This window comes from Ctenopharyngodon idella, chromosome 5 (genome assembly GCF_019924925.1).
Source record: "Ctenopharyngodon idella isolate HZGC_01 chromosome 5, HZGC01, whole genome shotgun sequence".
Classification (NCBI taxonomy): domain Eukaryota; kingdom Metazoa; phylum Chordata; class Actinopteri; order Cypriniformes; family Xenocyprididae; genus Ctenopharyngodon; species Ctenopharyngodon idella.
The window spans coordinates 28,938,694-28,960,044 of record NC_067224.1 but is presented as its reverse complement, the minus strand read 5'-3'; the positions used below and the strand labels follow the sequence as shown (position 1 = coordinate 28,960,044).

Genomic DNA, 21,351 nt, shown 5'->3' with positions numbered 1-21,351 from the left:
CAAAATGGACATTATGATGGAAAAACAACAAAATGAATCATAATCAAAATGAATGAATCAGGGAATCTCTATTGATACCTAGCCATGTTAAATATATACATTACAAAAATTGGCTTTTGCCAATATAAAGATAAAAGAAGGTACCCAAGGCTATTTAATTTCTCAGATGGTAGGATACCTTATTACAGAATGCACATAGGGTCAGGCGGCATCTCATTCATTTGAAATAATTAGTCACGCTAATTTAACATGCTAAATTGACAGCCGGAGTAGGTACATCTAAACTTTGATGAAGTTCAACACTTAGGGAATTCATTCAGCTGTATAACTCTTTTCAGATCCAACTAATGTGTGAGATTCAAATAAATTCTGAATCCAGACCTTTAATCTCTGAAAGCTAAATTGTGTGGTTATTTATGGCTTTGTGTGCTCATTTGTCTATATTCCCAGGAGCCACGCTGTCCCAGCTGTCAGACAGCGGACAGACTCTGAGCGAGGACAGTGGTGTGGATATCGCAGAGGCTGGAGGGTTGAGTAAGGACAGCAGCCCGCGACCAGGTAAACCTCCCTTCCTGCAGGTCATAGGTGACACACGCAGAGCGGAAGGACTCGCACAGGCCTCCACAAAACAGGTGAGAGAGCAGCGACAAGTTCTGTTGTTAAAATTTTTTTTGTGTCATTTCATCATATAAGCAATTGTTAAACAGAAGCATATATGAATTAATGTCACATTGTAAGGATTTAGTCTAGTTTGTCCTGCTGCTGTTTAAGGAAGGTTATGGTTTAGCTCTAATTTTTCTTCATTCATCTTAAACTCTCTTGTCTTCTGCTTCCATTTTATCTGTCTTTTTCTGTCTTCTTAAGGTGATGTTTAAAGTAGCGTTCCTTTTGTTCATTATTTTTAGATGGGAATAATGGAGCCTACACTGGTACGGGTGCCCAAGTGTGCCAGTACACTGGGTATTGCTGTTGAAGGGGGTGCCAACACCAGACAGCCTCTGCCACGCATTGCAACCATACAGGTGGGTTAGAACGGGTTAAAGTTCAAAACGATGACTAAGAAAGATTAACTTTTCTGAAAATAATAGCTGTCTTCCAAACCTTTGTGAGCTGTCTAATTATCTTGTTGTGGCATCATTACATGATGGCTGTTCCACAAGGAAGGATGCATAGTAAATGTTATTATTTTTTGCCTAAATTTAAGGCAGTATCCATTGTGGAGAAGGCAATCCTAGAATGCACAGCACACAAGTTCATTGAAAATATTATATAAATCTTTTGAGCGGTAGCGTATATACATCAAAAATATGAAAATTATAGTTAAAAATAGTTTATTCTAATTAAAAATTGAATATTTTACCACAAATGCATGTATGCTATGATATTACAATGTCATATTGTTGGCCTAGCAACATGATACTCTGCTGACATCAAGTATGAGTCTAATCTGCTTTGCACTTCATATGAAGTTACATTCCAGATCAGTCACTTATGAGCTTCCATTTAAAAAAAAAAAAACCTTTCTATGTAGTACTGTAGCTCATGGTTTCTTAGTGGGTCGCGAACCAAAAGTGGGTCACAAGACTGTTTTGAGTGGGTCACGGAGTGTACAGTCAAGGACAAAACAACAAACGTAATTTTATGTTTTTCTGATGCAAGATTTTTATTTTGAAAGATGTGTGTGCAAGCTTTGGCAATTCTGTCAGATGCATTTTAAGTAAAGAGGGCCTGAGAAAAACACATTGTCCCAATTCAGTATCTGCGGTCAGATGAGATGTTGTCAGGCTATATGTCAGTATCATCATTCTAATGTTATTTTCATAAAAAGTCTCTCACCTCAGAAAAACAAACTTTCCTGTCCTGTCAGCGGTGCTCGCTGTATATCACTTCATTATAAATAAAGCACAAAATAAATTACTAGCATGCAATTAGTAAGTCATGAAATGAAAACCATTTTTTGCTAAATAATTTTGCTTGGTTTTTAAAAGCAAATTTATTATAATTTTTATGGGCTAATTTTATGTGTTTGTATATATACATGGCCAAACCAGTTGAGAACCACTGCTGTAGCTAATAGCCTAGCTGGGCAGCTTGCTACTGTAGGTTTTGGTGCAGAGCTATAAAGTATGTTGATTTGACATTCTGTATTGTTTGAACTCAGCCATATAGAAATTTTGTTCTGTAACAAATATGAAATGTTAACATAAAAGTATCACAAAGTCTTAGAATTACTATTCCCAGAAAGTACCTTTTGTTCCACTAATGGAAAGGGTAGCTAATGTACTGTGAAGGTCTGATATTACACCCATCAAGGTGCAATATACAGTTGTAACTTATATAATGTGGTTTCAGAAAGCTTTTAAAAGCTGTTCTTTCACAGACATGTGAATGCTTAGATCAGTAAAGCCTGCTTATCCATCGTATGACTAAAATTATAGCTCCGCATGACAAAACAAGTACAATTTTCTTATTAGAAATGACTCATGACACAGTTAATACTTTCCCTGTTAAATAGACCCCTGTGCATCTAGCAGTGTTAAGATGCTAGATAAGTCTTTTGTCTTAACTTTACAGGAAGTTTTAAATACAGTATAAAGGAGCCGGTTTGTTTCCCCTCATTTCTTTTATGACCTTTATTCCAGCATTTTTTAGCTAATATAGCACATTAGCATATTTAGGACCCGTTTATGTGCATGTGTCTGTGTGCTTGCTTCTATCAGTATTGTGTTCACTCGACATGAAGGTGAGAGATTTCCCCTTTAGCACAAAGTGGCTTTGCATAGAAATATGTTTGCTTGCATTTTCAAACCTGATGGGGATCAAGGATCTAGTGATATGCTTATAGCTTTAGGGCATGAAAAAGATGAGATTAACATAACTTGTATCTAATAGCATTTATTAGAGATGTCCGATACTGCTAAATGAGGTCAAAGTGTTGTAGCGGCTGTTGTTGTATTTGTATTCTTTGTTGATTGGTGGAGTATCCTTGAAAATTGCATGGAATGTCAGTTTACACAACCAGCATGTGTAAATCTCACCATTGGAAAGGTCACAGAAGAACACAGCCTGTCACAGACCCATCTGGACATGTTTCATAAGTAAAAGTGTGAAATATTTTTTCTCCAGAAAATGTCCTGAGACATCACACCTGTTTCTTTGACAGCCCTGGGCTCTTTAAAAAAGAGTTTGGGGACCAACCACTTTTTTAGCCGATCAAAAACACTCTGCTTGTGAAATGTTTGAGTGTGCTGACATTGGATTGGCTGACAAATCTGTCTAATGGTGTGTTCAAGTCATGTTGGAAAGATTGTATTTGTGAGCTGAACATACATGAATGTCTTATAGTCAGTAGAATACCTATTGGGGGACCATCAAAATAAAGTGTTAGCAGATATTAAACAGACAGTCTACTAATACTCTAATGACTCCTAGATGACAGTAGAATGTCTAAAGTGGACTATCAAAATGAAGTTTTACCATCAGCTGTAAAGAGAAAGGTTTTTTAAGTGCTGTTTGATACAATCAGAATATTTCTCTGCTGATTTTATTGTCTTGAAAATGCTGACCTTCATAGGAAAAAAAATTAACAGATTTTTTTGGTTTAGCTTTGATTTTGCGCTAATGAATTGTAAATAGGTGTCAGGGTTGGGTGAAGGAATGAAGCGAAGACTCAGTGATACAGAGAACAATGGGCTTTTTATTATTAATAAAATAAAACAAAAGCAAACAAAAACTACCCCGTTGGGGAAAACAAGACCGGCATCTGGACAAAGCAGGATTGGACACGGTAACAGGATCAGACAGGGCAGGACACGAATGGTACTTAAGACAACACACTGGCACAGGACTGAAAACACAAGGAGAATAAATAGGGAGAGCAAACAAAGCAGGTACCGACGGAGGACAGGTACGGGGCAAATGAACCAATAATCAGATACAATAGACAAGAGCGCACATGGCACATAGAAACAAACAAATCCGCATGCTCACACAACATGACAGAGCGCACAGAGAATGAGCCAATGCTCGTCCCGCACGCTCACAACAGAAGACAAACACACAGAGCATGAATGTCTGAACCCCGACACAGAACCAAAATCAAACTAGACCGAAGTGCCGGGATATGAACACCACGCTTCACACACAAAACAACTCACGTGGACAGAAGTGCGTACAGCCCGAGCGAACTAGTACACGCACGCTCACAACCACAAGACAGAAGGAGTAGTCAGAGCTCTGTCACCAAACCAAGAATAAACAGTCTGAAGTGACAGAACTCTGACAATAGGTTAGTCCTTGATTGTCCTTGATAGCCTATACCAGGGTAATGCTAATATGACGTGACATATTCAGAGAGTTTTGAAAAAAAGTGCTGTTGATTTTATATATATATATATATAACAGGCATAATGGCTATTCACTATGGTTTTTAAAAGCAGTATTTTTAAAGCATAATACGTGATGTTAGAGTGAGATCTCAGATGTTGTCTGACACTGTAATGAACTGAATCCAACCTGAAAGAAATGCATGGCACAATGAGCCGATGTCATAGGTGTAACCATGGCTACCGCTCTTCCAGACTCCTTAAGATCCACTTTGATTCTTATCAAACGTTCATTATGAGAGCAATCACTATTCAATCTTTAATCAGACATTTACAGCTCAGGTATCATGTTGAGTTAAATTGTAATAAATGTTGAAAAATTAAATCAGACTCCAGCAGGATTATATGACAGTGGCAGCGCTTTCATGGTGTGACCATTAGTGTCTGATTGTGGACTGTAGAGGAGATTGTTGGCCCAAATATAGTAGGGTTATTCGACTGCGATCAGACCGGCCTCCCTCCAGCTGAACAAAAGATGACAACCAGAACGCTTGCTTGGTTATCTCTTTCTACCTGTCCTCAGGCACTTTATCTTTAAAGTATGACAGGAGGTCAGCTAATGACCTCTCAATATAAAGTGCCATATCAGAGAGGTCAAGCGGTCATTTTCTCCCCCATTTCTCACTTGTCTTTTCTCTCACACTTTTGATAGATGATCTCCTTCTTTTGGAAAGTTTGAGGCTTTCTTTGCTTATTTCTCTCTCTTTCTGTCTCCCAGAAGGGGGGCTCTGTGCATATCTGTGGGCAGTTACGGGTGGGTCAGGTGATTCTGGAGGTGAATGGCGTGTCACTTAAAGGAATGGAGCACCGGGATGCGACTCAAGTCATTGCGGAGGCTTTTAAGACCAAAGACAAAGACCATGTCGACTTTTTGATCGCCGAGTTCAACTCTGCTCTGTAGAAGTTGTCCCTCGAGAGTTTCACTTGATGGCACTGCAAAGATCTGGCACTTTACGTCACATCCGCACAGAGGGGCCGAATGAGTCATGCTTGTCATATCTGAGTCACAATTAGCTTAGACTTCAAAAGCTTCAACACACCCACCTTACGTCTGTGTTCTTGCGACCAGCCATCACACGCGTACTGTATTAACACGGTATGTTCCAGTGGATGATCTGCTGAGCCAAAACTGATGGTGAAATGTTTGACAGGACAAAATCAGGGTTTTGTCAAGTCTGTCAAATCTGTGCCACCTTGTATATGATCTGTTCATTAAAGTTTATATACACACACACTACCTTTAAAGTTTGAGGTCAGTAAGTTTTTTAATGTTTTTGAAAGAAGTCTCTTGCACTCACCAAGAATGCATTTATTAGAACAAAAATACTGTAAAAACCGTAATATTGTGAAATATTATTACAATTTAAAATAACTTTTATATTTTAATATATTTCAAATTGTAATTTATTTATTCCTTTAATTAATTTATTTCTGTGATAACAAATCTGAATTTTCAGCAGCCATCACTTCAGTCTTCAGTGTCACATGATCCTTCAGAAATCATTTTAATATGCTGATTTGGTGCTCAAGAAACATATTTCTTATTATAATTAATGTTGAAAAAAGTTGTTCTGCTTAATATTTGTGTAAATAATAGTATAAATTAGAAAATAATATAATAATTACTGACCCAAAACTTTTGAATGGTAGCGTGTGTATATCATCAAAGTCATTCATTAATTCCAATTCATATGTTTTGTTGATAATACTAGCATAATTGCTAATACAATAATTAAGTTTTCTTCCATATATATATATATATATATATATATATATATATATATATATATATATAGCCTATATTGGTTGTGTTACTCTTAATTCTGAAGGTCTTTCATATATTTTATGATGAGAGGAACTGAATTCAGTAGTGAAGTAGTGAAGCAGAATGATATTAATACACTACTGAGTGATATTAATACACTACTGCTACTGGAGCATCAGAATCATTCCTGACAGATAAAGTGAGCAAGGAGGAGGATGCTAGAGTTATCTCATTGTTTTCGCTTTTGCTTTCTTTAAAAAAATATTTCTTTCTCTCTCACACACACAAACATTCACCCTGTTTATTTAGTCCTCTCTTATGTCAGTGTGCTTACTTCAGAGATGGGTTATAAAGAGGTATAATGAAGATTTGTATAGCAGTATTTTTTGAAGCGATCAGATGTTCGGTGTTTCAATTATATGTAAATGCATGGCTCCTGATTATGCAACATACAGAGAGTTATTGTACATAGGTAAAATAATGTAAAGCTGTATATATTTTATTTATGTAATATATATTTTTTGCACATACTGTTGATATAATGTTTTCAATGACTACATCAAAAACATAAAAACCCTCAAATATGAAACCAAAACATCATCACTTAGTATAGAAACATATAAACATATTAGTCTTTCAACCCCAAAGGATGTTCTCTTTCCTTCAGATGTTTTATTCATACACCACAAACCGTTATGCAGATAGTCTGTCTTTAAGTTTATAAAGATCTTCTTTTTATTTATGCGTTGCTTGTCATTTGTTGTACTTTGCTATGTGAAACACATGATATTGTAACTTTACAGGAACTGTAATATCTTAGGCTAATTACAGAGCAACACCTTATAGAGACAGTACAGGGTATCAATATTATGCCTGAAATATTTATGATTTATGCCAAACTGGAAAAGAGACTTAAATAAATATTTAAAGACTGAATTATATGTCTAATTGATTCATAATTTCATTACTTGGTTAAATAATATTGATATTGCTCGTCCACCTAAAAAGTGTTGATGTCTGTTCATTTGTCTCTCTTCTCTGCTGAAGTTGTGTTTTGGTGCCCTCGTGTGTTCAAATGAAGAACATGGTTTTAATTGCTAAGGTTTGCAGTGCTCGCAAGGCAGTACTATTCTAAAATATTTAAAAATATTATACTGCTATTATTTATTTATTTTTTTGTTAAACTTTTTTTTAATTAATTTATCTTGTTTTGCAATTATTTTGACACCATTCAAAGTCTTGCAGGTCATTTCAATTATTCATTCATTTATTTCAAATGTACTTTTTTTGAAGAAACGTAACATTTAAGTTTAAAAATGTCTTATCTTTAATATATTCTTTGACATTCAATGTCCACCAACAGCAATGATTGAAGATATTTGTATCAATTTGCATACTGAGACAGATTTAAAGGGTTAGTTCACCCAAAAAAGAAAATAATGTCATTTATTACTCACCCTCGTGCCGTTCCACACCCGTAAGACCTTCGTTCATCTTCGGAACACAAATTAAGATATTTTTGTTGTAATCCGATGGCTCAGTGATGGCTGATTTCAAAACACTGCTTCCTGAAGCTTCGGAACGTTATGAATCAGCGTATCGAATCATGATTCGGATCGTGTGTCAAACCGCCAAACTGCTGAAATCACGTGACTTTGGCGCTCCGAACCGCTGATTCATAACGCTCCGAAGCTTCAGGAAGCAGTGTTTTGAAATCGGCCATCACTATATAAGTCGTTATTTTGTTTTTTTTTGGTGCACCAAAAATATTCTCGTCGCTTTATAATATTAATATTGAACCACTGTACTCACATGAACTGATTTAAATATGTTTTTAGTACATTAATGGATCTTGAGCGAGGAAATGTCATTGCTGGCTATGGAGGCCTCATTGAGCCATCGGATTTAATCAAAAACATCTTAATTTGTGTTCCAAAGATTAACGAAGGTCTTACGGGTGTGGAACGCCATGAGGGTGAGTAATAAATGACATTATTTTCATTTTTGGGTGAACTAACCCTTTAAGGTAGAGTTGATTTTTTTTTTTTTTTTATCTCTATTTAGTCAGTGGTCTTTATATTATTATATCAACATATCCAATTGTTATATATGTATACAGATTAATATGCAGCTGAGTCCAAACCATATTAATATTATAATTGAACTAATGCGTATTTACTATAACATTATAAGAAATACCTTAATGTGTGATTGCATGGCATGAAAACTCTCAAAATGTCATAATCAAATGTTAAAGCCAATTTATTTTAATATATGCACAAGACACTGGTTTGCACTTTATAACCTCTGATGTGTTAAATATTTTAAATAGATTTAAATATGGCATACATATTGTATATTTACACTGTATGAATTTGTATTCTTAAAGTAAATAAATAACGGGTTACAACATAAAAAGCAATGATACTACATTACTGCACAAGGAACAGTGATTTTGTGCTTACTGAAGATGTAAAACAATGTCTAAAAGAACAGAATATCAGAGAGAGGGAGGCTTTACTATATGAACAAAGTCGGTATACAAAACTAGTAACTATAATAACCTATCCTAACCACAAGATTAAAACAACACAAAGCAATTGATATTCACAACGGGACATCCAATATTAACATGATCATCACACAACAGACACAATCATGCTTGGCAGACACACCAGACCACTGCATAGCAGGCCAAACTACTTTACAGAAGAAGAAACTGGAATCTCAAACTCAATTTGCTATGCTGAACATTGAGAGTATTTAAATAATCTTTTGTTTTAGTTACACTCAAGTCGACTGGTCCCATGTTAGCAACAATGCATAATGACACCTTAATAATTCCTTGTTTGTTGATAATGACCGACTGACTCTGCATGATCCCTTATGTATATTTCAGTTAGTTGACAAACTTTGATATAACCTGAGGCTTATATTTAGGTGATTATGAATGGTACAGAGGCTACTTGTGTAATAATATACTTCACTATAGCCTATCGCTGACAAGACAGACTGCCTGAAATTAGCCAAAGTGTAGAAACAATGTCTGTGTGTGTGAGTTAAGGAAGTTTTAGTTGGATCATATCATTGAGGATGCCAGAATAGTGAGGGAGGGCAATGATGTCACCACATTCTAAAAGGAGAGAAAGAGAAAGTGAGGCAAATTTTGTTTAATGTTACAGTGAATGAAAAGATATCTACATAATTAAAAGGGTTGAATGTAATGATAAAAAGGTCTGACCTTGTTTCTTGTCTCGTCACTTATCTTCTGCAGGAAGCTGGTCCTCAGGGGCTGCGTTGGGGTCCAGGAAGTCTGGGTGCTGCAGATGCTTTAGGTATTTAATGGGAGTGATGGTGTGGGTGGAGCCTGTGAGGAAGTTCGTAAACACAATCAGGGCTTTTATTGTGACAAAAAAACAAAACAAAAACACTAAAGACTCTGAATCATTAAACTACCATAATTAAAACCATTAACTCACATTGTGGAGGTGGTTAAATGTAGTTTACTAATCATCACAGATATGCAGTTATGAGTAAACATTCAGAATGCTTTCAGCACTCAATTATTCACATTTAAGGTCAGCAAAAATATACACTACAGTTTTTGTATTTTTGAAAGAAGTCTCCTATGCTCACCAAGGCAGCATTTAATGAAAAAAAACCAAAACAAAACAAGAATACAGTAAAAACAGTAATATTGTAAAATATTATTGCTATGGAATTTATTCCTTTGATGGCAAAGCTGAATTTTCAGCAGCATTACTCCAGTCTTCAGTGTCACATGATCCTTTAGAAATCATTCTAATATGCTGATTTGGTGAAAACCATGATGCAATTTTTTTTTCTGGATTCTTTTATGAATAGAAATTTCAAAAGAATGGCATTTATTTAAAATAGAATTTTCATAATGATATAAAATTATAATTATAATATGTAAAAGCCTTTAATGTGACTTTTGATCAACTGAATTCATTCTTGCTGAATAGAAGTATTAATCTTCTATTAAAAAAAAAAAATAAATTACTGACCCCAAACTTTTGAATGATAGCATATAATCCAAAGAAGTCTGATTAATATATCGCCTGGAATTTTAGTCAAAGTCACAGTCACACAGCCATAAAAAGAAGGGCAGATTTGTGTTATGCTGTCTGCTCTAATAGTTGTCTCTGAAATGGTGAGTCATTGGCAGTTTTGAGGTGTCAGAAAGGATCCTTTATCACTGCAACTCACCGATGAGAGCTTCCCATTTGCCGTTGGCCTGTGTGACCTCATAGACGCAGCGCATCTCGCTGTAGGTCACACCCCCGATGATGAAGACGATGATGCGTGGGCCGTTGCGTATCTCTCCTGGACTCTTGTTCTTATGCCAGTTCCCATAACGGGCACTGAAAATAGACAACAGTAGTATTATCACTGGATATTTCAGTAGATTAATGAGAAGATGTTGCATATGAATCCATATGTTTGTGAAGCTAATCCTACCTGGTAGCTGTGGTCGTTTTTGAGGATACCGTGCGTGTGGAGATGTAAGGATACTGTTTTGGATCAAGTTTGTCTTCAATGGCATCCTATCATAATGTAATTAGGAGAAATTTAATTAAAAGAATGTTGACATGTCCAAAGTGAGGCAAGTACTGTCGGTTTAGCTCACCTCCATGATGTCTTTAACCAGCGGAGTCCATCGGGAGAGCTGGTACGTTTGCTCACTGACTCTTTCCTTGCGGTCGGATTTCTTCCCTTTGCGTGTGGTTGCTTGCTGTGGATTAATATTTAAAAAGTTATGCATTTTGACCTCAGGCATTATGATGAGTGATGCACCGAATTCTGGATGAATAAGTCAATAACCGTTTTCATGTTATGGCTGATAACCAATACATGGCTGATATATTCTATTTTGTCTATAAACAGACTTGAAATATTACATTTATGCATGACAATATTCACACTTGAGAAGATTACATTTAACAGAGTAGTTAAATTACTAGTGTTATTAAACATTAAGTGAGTAAAAAGTGTTATATGAATGGAAAATTAAGTGGAAATAAGTGTCCACAATTAAATATACAATACTGGCCAATATATACACTGCCATTCAAAAGTCTGTAAGTTTTTTTGCGGAAATTAATATTTTTATTCATGCATTAAATTGATTAAAAGTAACAGTAAAGACATTTATAAGGTTACACATTAATATTTCTATTCCAAATAAATGCTGTTCTTTTGAACTTTCTATTCATCAAAGAAACAAAATTAAGCAGCACTGTTGTCAACATTAATAATAATAATAATGTTTCTTGAGCACCAAATCAGCATATTAGAATGATTTCTGAAGGATCATGTGACACTGAAGACTGGAATAATGATGCTGAAAATTACAACTTTGCCATCACAGGAAAAAAATTACATTATAAAATATATTCAAATAGAAAACAGTTCTTTTAGTACTTAAATGGAAAGGCAAAATAGAAACTATGTGGCAGAGAAGGTGATTTTCAGTGAATAGTGTTGTAAATTTTGGATCTTATCAGTATGAATCACCTTCATTTTTCATTTGTATGGGAAAAAAATAAGCTTAGATATTCTGCAAAAACATCCCCTTTGTGATTGTGAAAAACAAATCATGCAGAGTTTGAGCGACCTGAGGGTGAGTAAATGATGACCCATCATTAATGTTGCACCCATGGTGTCTGCCTATTCAGTGAATATGTTGAGAGAAAGGAGGGGAACATGTTTCATATGAATAAAGAACAGTTCATGTGGATCAGCTGACCTCTGAAATGATGGGAACCCCCATATGGGCCATATTAGAGATGATGTCACTGTCCTCTGGAGGGATCTGAGCATGCTGGAGGAGCTTACACAGATTCTCCTCTGACACACCTATGAAACACACACATAGTCAACCAGGAATAATTATACATAATTATACACACACACAATTATAGAGTTTGAACAGCATTATAACAGTTTTGTTCACTGTTGTGTGATATTAGTAATGACTATGTGAACAAACTGTACATATCAAACGTACCACCCCCATCTCACCCACACACAACAAAACAGAGAGAGAATCCAAAGCATTGGCCATTTTTAGGTTCCCTCACCATTCTTGAGGAAGATGTAGAGCAGGATGATACGGATCTTGTCCATGATGGTGACGGTGGCGTCCAGTAGGATGGGTACGATGGCTCTCATGGGGTCTTTGATCTTCTCACCCTCCGCATCTGTGCCCATAGCTAGATCCTATGACAGAGCACATAAACACCATTAACATTCATTAATATGTCGAATTGAGCTGACAGATCGATCAAAGAAAAGCTTTACCTGCTCAACACGGCACAGTTTGTCCACCGAGCCCTGGTAATGCTTCATACAGTCTTCTGCTAAGTGCAGGTGAGTTGAATACTGCAAGATTACAAAACCACCATAAGAAAGATCAGCACTATTGACTTAATTATCCCATTGAATCAATTTATATAAAAGGTGTCAATTATCGCAGTACCTTGCTTAATTCTTTCTGGTACTGTGGCATCTTTTTAAGCATTTGGGAGAGCTCTTTCATGGTGGTCTGTAAGATGCAAAAATAGCTTGTTAGTTATTGGACGATAATCAAGAACCTGCAGTTTGCAGTTTTGATCACTGATAAATAACACACCTTCTCTCCAGTGTTCATCTTTTTGCTTGCAGAGAAGTCCTTAAGCGATTTAGTCACAGCCCTAAACGAGAAAAACAGAGACTAATATATTTCTAATATCTAATATATTTTACAGTTTTGAAAATGTCTCTAAATTTTATTTTCATTCACTGTATTATTCATTTACTGTAATTCTGATTTCCAGTTTCAGCTTTAGTTTGTTTTGATGGTTCATATTTTCTTTCTTTGAAAATTAACCTAGTTTTAGGAATATATATATAATTTAGTCAATACAATTTTTTTTTGCATTAAATTTATCTAAAGTAACAGTAAAGACATTTATAATATTACAAAAGATTTCTATTAGTTTTCAACATTGATAATAACAAGATAATGTTTTTTTGAGCAGCAAATCAGAATATTAGAATGATTTCTGAAGGATCATGTGACACTGAAGACTGGAGTAATGTAGTTTTATATTATATTAAAATAGATTTTTGATAAATGCAGCCGTGATGAGCATAAGTCTTTATTTATACAGTATATATATATATATATAATCTTTGCAGGACAGACTTACGTTGACACCTCTGCTATGTGTTTATGTCTCAGAGTCATCCACAGGTCATCATCTTCATCCAACAGCACCTCTTTCATACGAGTGTCACCCATTCCACTGGTCTCATACCTGACAGACACACACACACATGCACCATCAGCGTCAGTAACTGCCTACAGTACACATTTACAGTGTGGTGATGAAGGAGTTATTAACATCATGAAAGGTGAAACACTTGAACTTGACCGAGGGTCAGTTCAAATGATCTGAGCGACCTTAGAACAGTATATAGATCATTTACAAACTGTTGGAGATGAGTTATTACTTGTAGACATCATTCTCAATGGGCAGCAGGTCATAGGCCATGGCCTGAAAGGTGAGCTCGTGCAGAAGTGGCGAGACAGGGTCAAAACCTCGATCCAGAATCAATAGCTGGGAACGTGCTTTATCAGGTCCCTGAGAAAGAGAAGGAAAAAAAGACAAAGATAGAGCACAAAACAGTAAGGCAATGAATTAAAGTTGGACAGTGAGAAATTAAGGTCACTGGTGCAAGACAGAAGCAGTTTATTTTATCATTCGAGACAAAATACAAGCTCTCAGACTCACCTCTCCCAAAGTGGGGTCATCCGCTTTGTAACCATCCAGTTTATCCTGAAGCATCTGGGCCAGAACTGCATTGTCTTTGTACTCTCTGAAAAACACAGAATCAATCATGATGCTACCTGATGACGACCATTAACGCTCACTGTAAAAAATAAGTTATAAATAAAAATAAAAAAAACGTTTTTATTTTTCCGTTAATAAGAAAATACAATTTCAGTCTTTCTACTTCAACATTTCCAGTTTAATTCAATGTGTTATTTGCCTTTTTAGTTTGCTTGTGTTTCTTTTATTGTCTTTGCAGATGGCTGATAATGTTTGGAGACACATTACAGATATGTAATGTGACTCCAGTTACATATCTGTAATGTATATGTGGCAGCAGATAGTGTTTATGAGAAGTAAGTTTGACAGTGAGATGTTTATGTGTATTTCCTCTTCCTCTCTCACCCTCTGTATCTAACAGCTGGGTACTCTTTCAGTGTGGAGCACAGGGTGGCTATTTGCTCGGCTAAACGCTCCAACACCCGGTTCTTTACATCAGCTTTAAACGGACTGTAGAAATCTTGGAAGGCATCTGAGTTGTCCACTGAGAACACCTGAGGACAACATACCAACAATAGATAAATGCCTCACATACAGATTCGTAGGTTTATTCATAACATCTCAGACCTTCAAATGCATTCAAATGTGGTTATTCATGCAACTGAACTCGGGAGCTGCAGCGCATACCATCTAATAGGCACTACAATTGAAACATACTTCATGGCCATTAAAAAGTATGTTCTATATGATACTACCAATAATTAGACGTAAAAAATCAGATGCGCACTTTAGAATCTCACCATAAGTAGTAGGCCATTCCGGTACTTTACACGTACTGTTTTATGAATACTATGAATTCATGAGAACTTGTTAAAAGTCAAAATTGAAGCAGGGATGAATGTTATTATTGCCAGTTTGTGGATGCCTCAGTAGTAACACATTGTATATGGCTGTTACTGTCCCATAATCCTCTTTCTCAACAGTAACTCATCGATATGTCACCTGCCTCACCTCTCCCTGTATGTATGTGTTGTGTCCTGTACATTCTGCATGTTTGGCTAGAAACATGGTATTCCGACTAATCTACAGCTACATAAAAACTGCACTATCCTCTTTCCTTCCCTCAGCTTGACCCATAATCCATATCAGTTTTGTATCTCTCTCTCCCTATCCTAACACACTAGCCTCAACATACTGCTCCATCTGTCACATGAACATAACCCCACTGACATCCAACCATCCAAATCCATGCTCTCTGTCATTGGCTGCCCAGTGACACATTGATGGGGCATTAGCCAATGCGGAGTGGGATTAGGGTTGGGATAGGGAGGGCTGATTCAGCCACTCCTCAGGATTAATTATAAAGGGCAACAACAGAGGATTGGAGGCACAGAGACGGCCTGACCAAAGCTGCTCTCGAATGTTCCGGCATGATACATGAGTTCACCACCCTTCCCCCACACCTCCATACTTACTCCTAAGCGTCATTCTTTCTTTCTCAGGTACTAGGAAGTCCCAGGGTCTAATGTAAAGGCTCTCACCTGTGATTCATAGGGCAGGAAAGCGATGTTAATCTCAGTCAGTGTCTTTATGGATTTAGAGGCACGGGATTTACTTATCAAGTTGAACAAAGAGTCTGGAATTGCTGAAATCAAAAATAAAAACAGAGACTGAGTGAGATACATATATACTAGATAAACATGGGGGTAGAAAACAGTTGCTAAGGTCCAAAAAACACACTCACTGTCTGAGAAGAACACGTGTGCCCCTCTGTATATGGGATTACGGGGGTCTCTGAAGTCATTGATGAGTCCCTCAACTGACTGTTGAAAACACAAATATATATATAAAAAGAAAATATATTATTTAATAATATTGTGAAACATTATTACAATTTAAAATAACTGTTTTCTATTTTAATATATTTTAAAATGTAATTTATTCCTGTGATGGCAAAGCTGAATTTTCAGGACTCATTACTCCAGTCTTCTGTGTCACATGAAACTTAGAATATGTTGGATTTGTTGGAATATGATACAAACTGAATATGATACAAACTCCTGTATAAGCTCATTTTTATATAAGAATATATATTAGACAACGGGTTACCTCATCAGATGGAGTGATGAGATATATGGCTTCCATGGTAGGAAGAGGCTCACGCCGCTTGGATATGTCTTCAACAACTGGAGAAAAAAAAAGTTTATGGAAGAAAGTAAATTTGAGTCTAATTGCTATATACTGCTATGTGAATTTGTTCTACAGGAATAAAACTCACTTGTGATTCCCTCAGACATAATGTCTGTCATTTTACAGCATGATGAAATCATTCTCATGCTGAGCTTGTCCACCACCAAAGCCTGAGGGAGAACAGCATACTGTACATACTGAACAGCATTCATGTTCACTCAACAAATCATTTTTACCATTACAACCAGGTGGAAAAAGACCAGTGTAACACAGCTTGTTGTATTTGAATGCTGGTTGACCACATGGAATGCTGTTGTGCCGATTTAATGCTATAGTTTAGGATGGTCTTTTAAGCAAAGAAGGTCTAATTTGATACCAGAGTTATCTTTTAATACAATTTAATTGAAGTTTATTTCAATATTCTTTTTATTATTATACTGCACAGACTAAATGAAGATTGTGTTGACTTCACAAACAAATGCTGCATATTACAACAAATCAGCAACAATCTTTTTTCATAATGATTGACTTTTAAACACAAGATGTTCTTCAGCAGAAATGAGGGTGATATTCATGTGTACCTTCCACTCTCCCTTCTTCTTCACCTTCTTAATGACATCATTCATAATCTCTAAGAAAAAAAAAGAAGAAGAAAAACAAAAGTAATTTCTGCAAAATGGAGATAGCAGAATAGACATGGTACAGGGAGAATAGCAAATACATTTTGCATGCAAGAGATGAAGCAAATCTGAGTCAAAGCCAAGATCACAGGAACCTTCTCAAAAGTTTGCTTTCAGCATCACAAAAAGACAACAAAAGACTTAATTAAAGAAAGAACTGAAAAACAAAGTCTCAAGCTTTCTAGCTTAGGTTCTTACCAAAGTGACTAATGCTACAATTCTAGATATATGTTATGAATTCATCTTAAATAGTGATACCATTGACTGAAACAGAGATCCAAACAAAGATTTTTTTCAGATTGAGACTCCAGATCATAAATGCTCTTTTAAAATGGAGAAGAACAAGCAGTATAGTTGGTACAGGTGTGATGGTGTCTGCCATAATCTAAATATATCTGAAAGGTGTGTGCTAAAGCAGTGCATAATCATAGACTTTAACAGATGTTGTCACGCACACACAGTCCACTAACTCCGCAGAGTTTGCCAAACATATCAGGTAGAGGTGTTGCTGAGTCTAAATCTTCTTTTGTCTTTACAATTAAAACAGCACCATACCCTCTGCAGAGTCTAAAAAACACGGCTCTGGGCTGAATTTATATTATATTAACGGTACATTCCTATTATGGTTTGCTACTTAGCATCACCTTTGTAAATGATATGAGGATATATATGTTTAAATATTTTTTCATTCTTGATTCAGTGTTAATACAGTCTTTCTATTTAACATATAATAAGGTTTATATACATTTATAGTTTATATATCATAATAAGGTTTATATACATTAGTTATCTACATTAGTTAACATTAACTAACAATGAAAAAAGCATTTATTAATCTTTAAGTAATTATAATTTCAACATACATTAATTAAAATCAAAAGTTGTATCTGTTACTTATTTAATGGACCTACACTAACATGAACCTTATTAATGAATATTAACAAAGATTACTAAATACTGTATCAAATGTATTGCTCATTGTTAGTAAAGGTAGTTAATGTAACTAACGTTAACTAATAGGACCTTATTGTAAAGTGTCACCATATTTTGTGTGTGTGTGTTGTCAAGGGTTATGCCTCCTTTGTTTTGTTTTTGAGTTTGACATTTAGTTAGTTCTTTTCTGTTTCTAGATCAGTTTCCTTTGTCTAGGTTCTTTCGCTTGTTGCCATGGTTTTTCATTGATTGATTGAGTGTATCACCTGTGTCTTGGTTCTTTGATTTGTTTGCTTGTGTATTTAAACGCTGTTTGTTCTGTTCATTTTCTGATCTCGTCCATGTGTGCTGGTTGTTTTGTTCATGGGTTTATACCAGTCTAAGTATCCTGAGAGTTTTTGTTACCTTTTATAAATTTTATAAATAATATCTACTACCTTCATTTAGATCTTTTCATCTCTTATGTGACACATTCATTTATTTATATTTATTGATATTTATCAATAGCATAATGTTATTAATATATAAATATTAATATTAAATTTAGTGTTATTATTGTTTTTTTTAATTGCCCCAATTAAATAGCTTCTTGTGGATTAAAAAAGTTGTATGACATGAAATAAAATAAAAAAATCAAATGTCTTTTATGACAACAGAAAAGAAAATTATCAACTTTATTTGTTAGTTTAAATAATATATATGTTCAGTGTGGTGAGAGAGACCCAGCAATCACAGGCCTAATCTCTTCCCAATCCTCTTACAGCACCAGCCTCTCTATTTTTGTTCTTCCCCTGTCTCTCTTTCTCTTGCTCTTTGTCACTCTTTTTTTTTCTCACTCTCAGTCTCTCTTTGCATCTCTTACACTGGATGTGAGCACAGTGGACCTTTATCATTTTTACTGCCCTCCTAAAATCTCCATTGAATTGCAAGATCCCAAACGCAACAGCTTCCTGCAGTCATATAACACATTTCACAGCTATTGACGCTGGATCTGCCAGTTCTGACACCCAGAGGTGTTGTTGCATTTAAATAAACTTGTGATGAACCTCTCAGGCTATTACTGAAATTGTCGAACAACAAATCCGCATCCAATCTGACAAAATAACTGTCTATAAAAAACGATGCCGGTGAGATGTGTGATTAATATTTAAAGGGTGTGAACTGGATTGAAAGCTACTGACAGGCTGAAAACTTTACCTACTGATAGATTAAAAATCAGATACATATTGAAATCAGATACAGTATTGATAGTTCAAACCAATATGTCCGAAAACATGACTAGACAAACACCCTCCAGCAGAATTTCTGATTAACTGTATTGCTTGATGCTGCTTCAGCCATAAATATGCTTGATCTTCACATTTGCCAAAGTAACAAACACTCACACCTGATAATTGGTGATGTTTTTCTCAGAATCTCTAAGATTTAATCAACACCAGCACTGTATATGGCAGCAGAAATAACAGGGAAGATTGACACAGGCAGATGGCAAGAAGTAAAGACCAGATGTGATGAAAGAAATAATCAAGATTGAATTATGAACACCTGAAAATCTCATTAATCCTCAAGGTTGCATTTAGGTCCAGAAATTAACCAGGGCTGGAAAAAAGTAGCCTACATTTTTTACACTGGCATTTCAGAATGTAACTGTAAGAGATAGAGTATGGAAAACCTAACATCCAATGGGCCTATATAAAATAACAGGTCAATAATATTATGATATTGGGAATCACAAAAAATTACATTCAGGATATCAAGATTAGATAGATAGATAGATAGATAGACAAACAGACAGACCAATAAGACTTAATAGCTCAATTAATGACAGATTAAAAAAGTAGGCTGTGCAACACCTTCAACCATTAACAAATTCAACCATTAACATCTAACACCAAAGCTTTGTTTAATAGCTTTTCTAAGAACAATTGCCTGTCTGTATTGTTTGTATTCAGGCCTGTTTTTCACTCTTTGTGCTTCCACGCAAACCGCCCCTCTAGATCCTTAATCCCACAGGACTACACAGATTAGTGTATCTCCAATGCGTGTGTGCTTTTAGCAACATTACAATCATACCTTTTAATGCATACTGACACTGATTAATATAATATAATATAAAAGCATGTGTTAAATTTGAAAAATAAGGATTTAAGAACAGCGGTGTTATTGTATGAGGTTTATACTGTTAGTGAATAGTCTATTGTAATACTTAATAATAAAGCATCTCAACACACATGTACAAATTTCAATGGGAATGTCAATAATTCCACAAATTAGAAATATCTGAAACATTACATTTAAAAACGTAAGTAATTTTTGCCCTAAAGCAACTTCAGCAAAACATTTCTTACTTTCTCCGACAATCGCCTTGAGTCCTAGAGATGCCATCCTGTCTCCTGCTCCCTCTGCCTGCTGGACTCACAGTGTGCGCGCGCTCAGAGCTACAGTTGGTGTAAATGGGATGTGGTGCTTGCGTCGATGCCTAATCCCACTACACGCCTCCGCAGCTCCTCTGTTGACATGTGCAGCATGTCTTGTAAATGTACATACATTTGTACATTTTAAGCGTAGCCTTTCAGTAGCTTCCATCATGTTTTGACAAAGCCACAGCCTTGACTGTTTTTGTGAGCCTCGATTAATATTTTTGGGTATTGCATAGTTATACAGTATGAAAGCAAAATATTTGAAATGAACGTCGTGAAATATTAACATGAATGATGTGCACGAGAATGACGTGACAATTTATTTAGAAGAAAGAATTAACAGGAAAAAGACCACTACTACCCACTAGAGGGCGACATCGTCTTGCTTTTTTTCTGCCTAACGCTGCTTCAGAGATGCGTCACTCATTTAAACTATTTTTAGTATAAAAATGTTTTTAAATCTCTCCACAAAAAAATGTGCCTATTATTTCATACATGAAAAGAACAGAAATATGGATTTTGCATTTATCTTTCCTAAGCTTAGCAACAAACGATAACAAACAAAACAAAAACTAGGCTATCAGTAAAAAATGGGTTATTCTAAATAACAGTAATATTGTTAGAATGAGTTAAATTATATTTCATGCTATATTTACAGTACTCATTGCACTTTGCACACATTTGTAAAGCCTATACTATACATTTTTAATGTCCTGTCTGTATTATGTCGGTACCTGCATTAAATACTTTCCTTGTATATTTTAAACCAAGCTCTGTATAATGTTGAGAAATTTGGATCATCCCAATGATTTGATTCTTTTGAATCTTTAGAGGCTATTTTCCCCTCCGTTTCGTTACTTCATATAGCTATATGGGGGGAAAAGACAACAACAAACTTAATAATTACGAATTTTAGTCACGTCATTATACACACTTATAATTATTTATGATATTTGTACACATTAATGACGAGATGCCTCGTTTCTTCAGTTCGTTGACGGGCGAAATGTCATTCAGTATTTGTTCAGTAGGTGTCGTTTGCTCGTCAGTCTTTGAAGCCAGGAAAGCACGCGCTTTCAAAGGTGAACAAAAAAAATATCAGTGAGCATATGGACGTTTATGGGAACGATTCGTTCAATT

General features: G+C 35.6%; 2 protein-coding genes across 2 annotated transcripts in view; one reads left to right on the top strand and one right to left on the bottom strand.

The window, feature by feature from the left end:
* The window catches only part of whrnb (whirlin b), a 59,835-nt gene extending 52,749 nt beyond the window's left edge, over positions 1–7,086 (top strand). Inside the window, exons 10-12 of the mRNA XM_051893648.1 lie at positions 451–632; positions 906–1,022; positions 5,104–7,086. Coding sequence (XP_051749608.1) covers positions 451–632; positions 906–1,022; positions 5,104–5,286 — 482 coding nt within the window. The 3' untranslated portion in view covers positions 5,287–7,086. The remainder of the gene's footprint in view (positions 1–450; positions 633–905; positions 1,023–5,103) is intronic.
* A 1,310-nt stretch (positions 7,087–8,396) lies between these two features.
* stxbp1b (syntaxin binding protein 1b) lies at positions 8,397–20,509 on the bottom strand. The gene is made up of 20 exons (XM_051893650.1): positions 20,140–20,509; positions 16,760–16,809; positions 16,267–16,348; positions 16,098–16,174; positions 15,733–15,811; positions 15,530–15,633; positions 14,394–14,542; positions 13,950–14,034; positions 13,669–13,799; positions 13,365–13,472; positions 12,806–12,866; positions 12,653–12,718; positions 12,475–12,555; positions 12,255–12,393; positions 11,921–12,030; positions 10,802–10,906; positions 10,633–10,718; positions 10,381–10,535; positions 9,392–9,517; positions 8,397–9,283 (listed from the first exon to the last, which is right to left on the bottom strand). The coding sequence occupies exons 1-19, from the start codon at positions 20,174–20,176 to the stop codon at positions 9,408–9,410; spliced, it is 1,815 nt and encodes a 604-aa protein (XP_051749610.1). The 5' UTR covers positions 20,177–20,509; the 3' UTR covers positions 8,397–9,283; positions 9,392–9,407.
* Positions 20,510–21,351: the final 842 nt, after the last annotated feature.

Excerpts from the sequence above, each read along its gene's own strand:
- stxbp1b (XM_051893650.1), bottom strand. The coding sequence starts at position 20,176 with ATGGCATCTCTAGGACTCAAGGCGATTGTCGGAGAAA. Across the intron at positions 15,634-15,732 it reads ACACGTGTTCTTCTCAGACA|CAATTCCAGACTCTTTGTTC; the intron begins GTGAGTGTGTTT and ends TTTTGATTTCAG. Across the intron at positions 13,473-13,668 it reads ATTGAGAATGATGTCTACAA|GTATGAGACCAGTGGAATGG; the intron begins GTAATAACTCAT and ends TGTGTCTGTCAG.